Source organism: Panthera leo, chromosome E1, assembly GCF_018350215.1.
Source record: "Panthera leo isolate Ple1 chromosome E1, P.leo_Ple1_pat1.1, whole genome shotgun sequence".
Lineage (NCBI taxonomy): Eukaryota > Metazoa > Chordata > Mammalia > Carnivora > Felidae > Panthera > Panthera leo.
This window is the reverse complement of record NC_056692.1, coordinates 39,712,062-39,721,943: the sequence shown is the minus strand read 5'-3', so window position 1 is coordinate 39,721,943 and position 9,882 is coordinate 39,712,062. Positions and strand designations below refer to the sequence as shown.

General features: G+C 53.6%; 2 protein-coding genes across 2 annotated transcripts; both read right to left on the bottom strand.

Moving 5' to 3' along the window:
• Positions 1 to 2,612: 2,612 nt before the first annotated feature.
• LOC122207077 (keratin-associated protein 9-1-like) lies at positions 2,613 to 4,316 on the bottom strand. Its single transcript, XM_042916835.1, has one exon. The coding sequence runs from the start codon at positions 3,273 to 3,275 to the stop codon at positions 2,613 to 2,615; it is 663 nt and encodes a 220-aa protein (XP_042772769.1). The 5' UTR covers positions 3,276 to 4,316.
• Positions 4,317 to 4,374: 58 nt separating this feature from the next.
• On the bottom strand, positions 4,375 to 8,638 carry LOC122207078 (keratin-associated protein 9-1-like). The gene has a single exon (XM_042916836.1). The coding sequence runs from the start codon at positions 7,595 to 7,597 to the stop codon at positions 6,935 to 6,937; it is 663 nt and encodes a 220-aa protein (XP_042772770.1). The 5' UTR covers positions 7,598 to 8,638; the 3' UTR covers positions 4,375 to 6,934.
• Positions 8,639 to 9,882: the final 1,244 nt, after the last annotated feature.

Here is a 9,882-nt window from a genome sequence, read left to right as displayed (position 1 = left end):
TTTCTCCCTCTCTTCCTCCCTCCCCCCTTCCTTCTATGCTTCCTTTCTTCCTCCCTCCCTTCTCCTTTTCCCCCTACTCCTCTCCTCATCCCCCCCATTCATATTCCACCCTCTTCTTCTGTCTCTTCCAATGATTTTCTCCATCCGCCCGGCTAATTAAGAACATAGTGGAATGAATGGTGACAACCATAGTCTGCCAAAGACGTCTGAAGCCACCAAACCTATCTCTTGGGTATTGGTGTGTTTGGGACAACTTCTGCCTACCAGCTCTGCACCTCAATGCCTAAGTGCCCTTTTCACGCGCAGCAGAATGTCAGGCTGCCTGAGCATGCTACACGGAGAAAACACACTCAACCCTTGCTTCTGGAGAGTGGGTTTATAAAGACTCCAGCTCCCTCGTGGCTGAAATAAGAGAATCTCAGCCTGTGTGTGTGTGTGTGTGTGTGTGCATGTGTGTGTGCATGTGTGTGCATGTGTGTGTGTGAGTGTGTGTGTGTGTGTGTGTGTGCGCGCCCGTCTGTGTGCCTGTTTGGAGTTGTACCGTTTCTGAGATACCTTTCAGATTAAAGCTTTGGTTGCAAACTGTGATGCTGGCCTCAAAGTGTTTCTTCCCTGGGACACTTCCCTACACTCGGACCAGTGTGATATGACCTCCCCAAAGAATCCACATTCCTGGACTCTTTACTGAAGAGGAGCTTCTGGAAAACCAAACTCTGACATTCCTTTACCGCACTCAGTCTCAATTTCCTCACGTCTACAATGGGAACCGTAATACCTACTTTGCAAACCCCTCCAAGAATTAAAGGGAATGCTCACGAAGGATTTAGTCAACATCCAGCAAATACGCGGAAACATGGGTCGTGTCAGGTTTTCATCTCATTTTGCCAACATCGCGCTCTTGAGAACCAGCAGCGCTAGGCACGTTTGGCCTTGGCAGTCTCTCCAGAGCATCCTGGGTACCTAGTCTCCAATGGTGGCATGTGTCCTGGATAGGGGCCTTCGAAGCTCATCAGAGGTCCCTCCACTGCTCCCAGGAAGTGACCCGGGGCCCTGTCTCCTATTCCTCTCAGAGCCTGAATCGGCCTCACAGCCCTGAGTGCTGAGTTGGCACCAGTAGTTCAGGACCAGAAGCAGCAGACTTCGTTCCTGACTCCTAGGAATGCCCACGTTGTTGTCTCTTTTTTCTTCCTCACATTCTCCTCACCCCCACGGAGCAGGCATCATTTTTCCCCCCTCGGTTGCTCACACTTCCTCCACAATATACCAGAGCTTATTCTGTTTCCTTAGATGGTTCAGAGCTCATGGATTACTCAAAGTCCTACATGCCCATTGCACGATCTCTCTGGCCCTGACACCATGCTTCATCAACTCTCTGGGCAGCATTTTGATCACGATGACAAACTGCCTTACAGGAGGGGAGAGACATAGGTTTGGCCGAAAATCACAAGATGCCATTTTACTATATCCCATTAGGTCCTGGGGACAAGGAGGCCAAACAAGAATGTGATTTCCACGACCCAAACACAAGCGTGTTCAGCTGCCTCTGTTGCTCACGAGGACACCGCAGGCTCACCTGTATGTGAGGCAGAAGAGTGCTGAGGGCCTGGATGCCACCCAAGGCAACAGGAGCATCCTGGGTTCCCCAGGGCTCTAAAGGGCGGGTCCCGCTGTCCTCACGTATGGCTGCTGTGGCTGAGTTGTACGACACTGATGTCTACAACTTAGTGCCAGTGATGGCCCGCCTGTCCCGGAGAATAACACTTGTGCGCTCAAAGAAGGCCTCGGATGGACATCTTGCTGGTGCTGAGACTAAGGGCGTTTGCTACCACGTCTGGAGATCTGAACGTAAGTGCGCCTCAGCAAGCGCCCGAGCCACAGTCTTGGATCCGAGTGTGTCCATGTCAGCTGTGGGACACTCCACTGTGAAATCTCCTCAGCTGAAAATGCGCATAATGACTTGTGGAGGACTGTGTGTGGCTCCACACGGACACTGCATGTGATGTAAAATGTACGTACAAAAAACCACAAAGACAATACGGGATTCCAAATGATTAGGGTTTATTAAGAGATACAGGCGAGACTCCCCGCGTCTAGGGAGACATTGAAAGGGAACATGACAGGCAGCAAGAGGCGTACAAGCTTCATGAGTACACCGAGAAAGAAAACATACCCGTGTGGGCTTTCAGCAGTTTCCACGAGTTATCGGTCATTCCTGAGGAGTTGTTGCGCTGACGTATTTAGAGGGACAGGATAAAGTTCTTGACTACGGAGAGCAAACAGAGATCCTAACTCTGTATCAGGTTGGCTGAAGCTGGCACATGACCCAGAGGAAAGAAAGAAGAAGCGAATCAGGGAGAAGCGGTCCACACTTCATCAGGCTGATTCACAAGATGGCAGACAGGCGGAAGAATAACCGAGATGTTGGGGACTGCGGGCTGGCTTTCCGCAACGCTTGGCAGTGACCGATTCCCAAGTGGCAAGTCAGATGGTGGTTCTTGGCGAGGCAATCAGCAGCAGGAAGGCTGGCAGCAGGATCCAGAGCCCTGGGCTAGGCACCCAGGCAGGCAGCAGCAGGTGGGGTGGTAGCAGGTTCTCGTGCAGTACACGGGGCTTCAGCAACCTGGCTGGCAGCAGCGGGACCCACAGCAGTTTTGTCCACAGCCGCTGGACCCACAGCCGCTGGACCCACAACAGCTGGGCTGGCAGCAGGTGGTCCGGCAGCAGGTGGTGCGACAGTAAGTTGGGCAGCAGCAAGGCTGGCAGCAGCTCGACCCACAGCCGCTAGACCCACCGCAGTTGTGTCCACAGCCGCTGGACCCACAGCAGCTGGGCTGGCAGCAGGTGGTCCGGCAGCAGGTGGTGTGACAGCAAGCTGGGCAGCAGCAAGGCTGGCAGCAGCCTGAACCACAGCCGCTAGACCCACCGCCGTTGTGTCCACAGCCGCCACACCCACAGCAGCTGGGCTGGCAGCAGGTGGTCCGGCAGCAGGTGGTGTGACAGCAAGCTGGGCAGCAGCAAGGCTGGCAGCAGCCTGAACCACAGCCGCTAGACCCACCGCCGTTGTGTCCACAGCCGCTACACCCACAGCAGCTGGGCTGGCAGCAGGTGGTCCGGCAGCAGGTGGTGTGACAGCAAGTTGGGCGGCAGCAAGGCTGGCAGCAGCTGGACCCATGGCCGCTGGACCCACAGCCGCTGGGCTGGCAGCAGGTGGTCCGGCAGCAGGTGGTCCTGCAGCACGTAGGCTGGCAGCAAGAGGAGCAGCACGAGTGGGTCATGGTGTCGGGGGTGGAGGGTGGGCGGGTCCTGTCCGGAGGTGAGGTTGTCAGATTCTGGTGCCTCCTCCGGTTCTGGGGCTTTTATGCGCTGGACCCCCGAAGGTTAGGCCAATGGGCAGGACTTTCCTTGTTGGTGTTTACATCGTTTTCCATAGTCACTGGGGGAATCATAAACGAGGAAGCGGTTTCCTAAATGCTGGGATTCGTTACAAAATAAGTGTCTAATGGTTTCCTATTTGAGAATAACTCACAGAAACATTTTCCAACGAGAGGAAGGTGGGCACATCAGCAGCATCGTTCTTGTTTCAGTGATCATGGCATCCATCGTGTGATCACGTTCTGCTGGGGTGGCTAGGGTCACAGCAGTGTTCCCTCCCCAGTCTTTGCCCTTAGACTGAATGTGGATTGCGAGTATCTCTGAGGTGAGGGGCATGATGCGGATATGTTCACTGGGACAAATGTGGTAGATCCCTGAGGCCAGTTCCGTTTCCCCACAGAAGCCGGATTCGAGACTCCCACAGGCATATCTGTCTCCTGTAGCACCCAACCCCACCTGCGTATCTCAGTTCAATCAAAGACCCTTGCGTAGCCGATGTCTGGTGTTTTCTCTGCCACATGGCAAGGCAGAAGCAAAGCAGGTGGGGAGAAGCAGCAGCAGTAGTCTGGGACTAAGCAAGCATCAGTCAATATACGTCCTTGTTGAACAGGACCCCTGATTTTCCTAGGGTCGAATGCTTTCACCCGAGGTGGGGCTTTCAGGGGCATAAAGGCGAGGGCAGGATGGGCAAAACCAGGTGAGTTGGGGACTCTAGCCCTAACCTTGTTAGCTAGCCTCGTCAGTGTCCTCACGTCGCTCATTACATCTTTATTTATGGTTGCTCTTTCTTTTTTCTGTCAGGCTGTCTTTCTTTTTCTGCCTTTCTCCCTTCCTCGCTGCATGCCTGTCCATGCAGGTCCCTTCCTCGCACCGTGCCTTCTTTCCTTCCTTCCTTCCTTCCTTCCTTCCCTTCATTCTTTAGTTTCTTTCTTTCTTCTCTTCCCTTTCTCCCTCTCTTCCTCCCTCCCCCCTTCCTTCTATGCTTCCTTTCTTCCTCCCTCCCTTCTCCTTTTCCCCCTACTCCTCTCCTCATCCCCCCCATTCATATTCCACCCTCTTCTTCTGTCTCTTCCAATGATTTTCTCCATCCGCCCGGCTAATTAAGAACATAGTGGAATGAATGGTGACAACCATAGTCTGCCAAAGACGTCTGAAGCCACCAAACCTATCTCTTGGGTATTGGTGTGTTTGGGACAACTTCTGCCTACCAGCTCTGCACCTCAATGCCTAAGTGCCCTTTTCACGCGCAGCAGAATGTCAGGCTGCCTGAGCATGCTACACGGAGAAAACACACTCAACCCTTGCTTCTGGAGAGTGGGTTTATAAAGACTCCAGCTCCCTCGTGGCTGAAATAAGAGAATCTCAGCCTGTGTGTGTGTGTGTGTGTGTGTGTGCATGTGTGTGTGCATGTGTGTGCATGTGTGTGTGTGCGTGTGTGTGTGTGTGTGTGTGTGTGTGCGCGCGCGTCTGTGTGCCTGTTTGGAGTTGTACCGTTTCTGAGATACCTTTCAGATTAAAGCTTTGGTTGCAAACTGTGATGCTGGCCTCAAAGTGTTTCTTCCCTGGGACACTTCCCTACACTCGGACCAGTGTGATATGACCTCCCCAAAGAATCCACATTCCTGGGCTCTTTACTGAAGAGGAGCTTCTGGAAAACCAAACTCTGACATTCCTTTACCGCACTCAGTCTCAATTTCCTCACGTCTACAATGGGAACCGTAATACCTACTTTGCAAACCCCTCCAAGAATTAAAGGGAATGCTCACGAAGGATTTAGTCAACATCCAGCAAATACGCGGAAACATGGGTCGTGTCAGGTTTTCATCTCATTTTGCCAACATCGCGCTCTTGAGAACCAGCAGCGCTAGGCACGTTTGGCCTTGGCAGTCTCTCCAGAGCATCCTGGGTACCTAGTCTCCAATGGTGGCATGTGTCCTGGATAGGGGCCTTCGAAGCTCATCAGAGGTCCCTCCACTGCTCCCAGGAAGTGACCCGGGGCCCTGTCTCCTATTCCTCTCAGAGCCTGAATCGGCCTCACAGCCCTGAGTGCTGAGTTGGCACCAGTAGTTCAGGACCAGAAGCAGCAGACTTCGTTCCTGACTCCTAGGAATGCCCACGTTGTTGTCTCTTTTTTCTTCCTCACATTCTCCTCACCCCCACGGAGCAGGCATCATTTTTCCCCCCTCGGTTGCTCACACTTCCTCCACAATATACCAGAGCTTATTCTGTTTCCTTAGATGGTTCAGAGCTCATGGATTACTCAAAGTCCTACATGCCCATTGCACGATCTCTCTGGCCCTGACACCATGCTTCATCAACTCTCTGGGCAGCATTTTGATCACGATGACAAACTGCCTTACAGGAGGGGAGAGACATAGGTTTGGCCGAAAATCACAAGATGCCATTTTACTATATCCCATTAGGTCCTGGGGACAAGGAGGCCAAACAAGAATGTGATTTCCACGACCCAAACACAAGCGTGTTCAGCTGCCTCTGTTGCTCACGAGGACACCGCAGGCTCACCTGTATGTGAGGCAGAAGAGTGCTGAGGGCCTGGATGCCACCCAAGGCAACAGGAGCATCCTGGGTTCCCCAGGGCTCTAAAGGGCGGGTCCCGCTGTCCTCACGTATGGCTGCTGTGGCTGAGTTGTACGACACTGATGTCTACAACTTAGTGCCAGTGATGGCCCGCCTGTCCCGGAGAATAACACTTGTGCGCTCAAAGAAGGCCTCGGATGGACATCTTGCTGGTGCTGAGACTAAGGGCGTTTGCTACCACGTCTGGAGATCTGAACGTAAGTGCGCCTCAGCAAGCGCCCGAGCCACAGTCTTGGATCCGAGTGTGTCCATGTCAGCTGTGGGACACTCCACTGTGAAATCTCCTCAGCTGAAAATGCGCATAATGACTTGTGGAGGACTGTGTGTGGCTCCACACGGACACTGCATGTGATGTAAAATGTACGTACAAAAAACCACAAAGACAATACGGGATTCCAAATGATTAGGGTTTATTAAGAGATACAGGCGAGACTCCCCGCGTCTAGGGAGACATTGAAAGGGAACATGACAGGCAGCAAGAGGCGTACAAGCTTCATGAGTACACCGAGAAAGAAAACATACCCGTGTGGGCTTTCAGCAGTTTCCACGAGTTATCGGTCATTCCTGAGGAGTTGTTGCGCTGACGTATTTAGAGGGACAGGATAAAGTTCTTGACTACGGAGAGCAAACAGAGATCCTAACTCTGTATCAGGTTGGCTGAAGCTGGCACATGACCCAGAGGAAAGAAAGAAGAAGCGAATCAGGGAGAAGCGGTCCACACTTCATCAGGCTGATTCACAAGATGGCAGACAGGCGGAAGAATAACCGAGATGTTGGGGACTGCGGGCTGGCTTTCCGCAACGCTTGGCAGTGACCGATTCCCAAGTGGCAAGTCAGATGGTGGTTCTTGGCGAGGCAATCAGCAGCAGGAAGGCTGGCAGCAGGATCCAGAGCCCTGGGCTAGGCACCCAGGCAGGCAGCAGCAGGTGGGGTGGTAGCAGGTTCTCGTGCAGTACACGGGGGTTCAGCAACCTGGCTGGCAGCAGCGGGACCCACAGCAGTTTTGTCCACAGCCGCTGGACCCACAGCCGCTGGACCCACAACAGCTGGGCTGGCAGCAGGTGGTCCGGCAGCAGGTGGTGCGACAGTAAGTTGGGCAGCAGCAAGGCTGGCAGCAGCTCGACCCACAGCCGCTAGACCCACCGCAGTTGTGTCCACAGCCGCTGGACCCACAGCAGCTGGGCTGGCAGCAGGTGGTCCGGCAGCAGGTGGTGTGACAGCAAGCTGGGCAGCAGCAAGGCTGGCAGCAGCCTGAACCACAGCCGCTAGACCCACCGCCGTTGTGTCCACAGCCGCCACACCCACAGCAGCTGGGCTGGCAGCAGGTGGTCCGGCAGCAGGTGGTGTGACAGCAAGCTGGGCAGCAGCAAGGCTGGCAGCAGCCTGAACCACAGCCGCTAGACCCACCGCCGTTGTGTCCACAGCCGCTACACCCACAGCAGCTGGGCTGGCAGCAGGTGGTCCGGCAGCAGGTGGTGTGACAGCAAGTTGGGCGGCAGCAAGGCTGGCAGCAGCTGGACCCATGGCCGCTGGACCCACAGCCGCTGGGCTGGCAGCAGGTGGTCCGGCAGCAGGTGGTCCTGCAGCACGTAGGCTGGCAGCAAGAGGAGCAGCACGAGTGGGTCATGGTGTCGGGGGTGGAGGGTGGGCGGGTCCTGTCCGGAGGTGAGGTTGTCAGATTCTGGTGCCTCCTCCGGTTCTGGGGCTTTTATGCGCTGGACCCCCGAAGGTTAGGCCAATGGGCAGGACTTTCCTTGTTGGTGTTTACATCGTTTTCCATAGTCACTGGGGGAATCATAAACGAGGAAGCGGTTTCCTAAATGCTGGGATTCGTTACAAAATAAGTGTCTAATGGTTTCCTATTTGAGAATAACTCACAGAAACATTTTCCAACGAGAGGAAGGTGGGCACATCAGCAGCATCGTTCTTGTTTCAGTGATCATGGCATCCATCGTGTGATCACGTTCTGCTGGGGTGGCTAGGGTCACAGCAGTGTTCCCTCCCCAGTCTTTGCCCTTAGACTGAATGTGGATTGCGAGTATCTCTGAGGTGAGGGGCATGATGCGGATATGTTCACTGGGACAAATGTGGTAGATCCCTGAGGCCAGTTCCGTTTCCCCACAGAAGCCGGATTCGAGACTCCCACAGGCATATCTGTCTCCTGTAGCACCCAACCCCACCTGCGTATCTCAGTTCAATCAAAGACCCTTGCGTAGCCGATGTCTGGTGTTTTCTCTGCCACATGGCAAGGCAGAAGCAAAGCAGGTGGGGAGAAGCAGCAGCAGTAGTCTGGGACTAAGCAAGCATCAGTCAATATACGTCCTTGTTGAACAGGACCCCTGATTTTCCTAGGGTCGAATGCTTTCACCCGAGGTGGGGCTTTCAGGGGCATAAAGGCGAGGGCAGGATGGGCAAAACCAGGTGAGTTGGGGACTCTAGCCCTAACCTTGTTAGCTAGCCTCGTCAGTGTCCTCACGTCGCTCATTACATCTTTATTTATGGTTGCTCTTTCTTTTTTCTGTCAGGCTGTCTTTCTTTTTCTGCCTTTCTCCCTTCCTCGCTGCATGCCTGTCCATGCAGGTCCCTTCCTCGCACCGTGCCTTCTTTCCTTCCTTCCTTCCTTCCTTCCTTCCCTTCATTCTTTAGTTTCTTTCTTTCTTCTCTTCCCTTTCTCCCTCTCTTCCTCCCTCCCCCCTTCCTTCTATGCTTCCTTTCTTCCTCCCTCCCTTCTCCTTTTCCCCCTACTCCTCTCCTCATCCCCCCCATTCATATTCCACCCTCTTCTTCTGTCTCTTCCAATGATTTTCTCCATCCGCCCGGCTAATTAAGAACATAGTGGAATGAATGGTGACAACCATAGTCTGCCAAAGACGTCTGAAGCCACCAAACCTATCTCTTGGGTATTGGTGTGTTTGGGACAACTTCTGCCTACCAGCTCTGCACCTCAATGCCTAAGTGCCCTTTTCACACGCAGCAGAATGTCAGGCTGCCTGAGCATGCTACACGGAGAAAACACACTCAACCCTTGCTTCTGGAGAGTGGGTTTATAAAGACTCCAGCTCCCTCGTGGCTGAAATAAGAGAATCTCAGCCTGTGTGTGTGTGTGTGTGTGTGTGCATGTGTGTGTGCATGTGTGTGCATGTGTGTGTGTGCGTGTGTGTGTGTGTGTGTGTGTGTGTGTGCGCGCGCGTCTGTGTGCCTGTTTGGAGTTGTACCGTTTCTGAGATACCTTTCAGATTAAAGCTTTGGTTGCAAACTGTGATGCTGGCCTCAAAGTGTTTCTTCCCTGGGACACTTCCCTACACGCGGACCAGTGTGATATGACCTCCCCAAAGAATCCACATTCCTGGACTCTTTACTGAAGAGGAGCTTCTGGAAAACCAAACTCTGACATTCCTTTACCACACTCAGTCTCAATTTCCTCACGTCTACAATGGGAACCGTAATACCTACTTTGCAAATCCCTCCAAGAATTAAAGGGAATGCTCACGAAGGATTTAGTCAACATCCAGCAAATACGCGGAAACATGGGTCGTGTCAGGTTTTCATCTCATTTTGCCAACATCGCGCTCTTGAGAACCAGCAGCGCTAGGCACGTTTGGCCTTGGCAGTCTCTCCAGAGCATCCTGGGTACCTAGTCTCCAATGGTGGCATGTGTCCTGGATAGGGGCCTTCGAAGCTCATCAGAGGTCCCTCCACTGCTCCCAGGAAGTGACCCGGGGCCCTGTCTCCTCTTCCTCTCAGAGCCTGAATCGGCCTCACAGCCCTGAGTGCTGCGTTGGCACCAGTAGTTCAGGACCAGAAGCAGCAGACTTCGTTCCTGACTCCTAGGAATGCCCACGTTGTTGTCTCTTTTTTCTTCCTCACATTCTCCTCACCCCCACGGAGCAGGCATCATTTTTCCCCCCTCGG

Bases quoted from the DNA above. Each gene is read 5' to 3' on its own strand.
- LOC122207077 (XM_042916835.1), bottom strand. From the start codon at position 3,275: ATGACCCACTCGTGCTGCTCCTCTTGCTGCCAGCCTACGTGCTGCAGG.
- LOC122207078 (XM_042916836.1), bottom strand. From the start codon at position 7,597: ATGACCCACTCGTGCTGCTCCTCTTGCTGCCAGCCTACGTGCTGCAGG.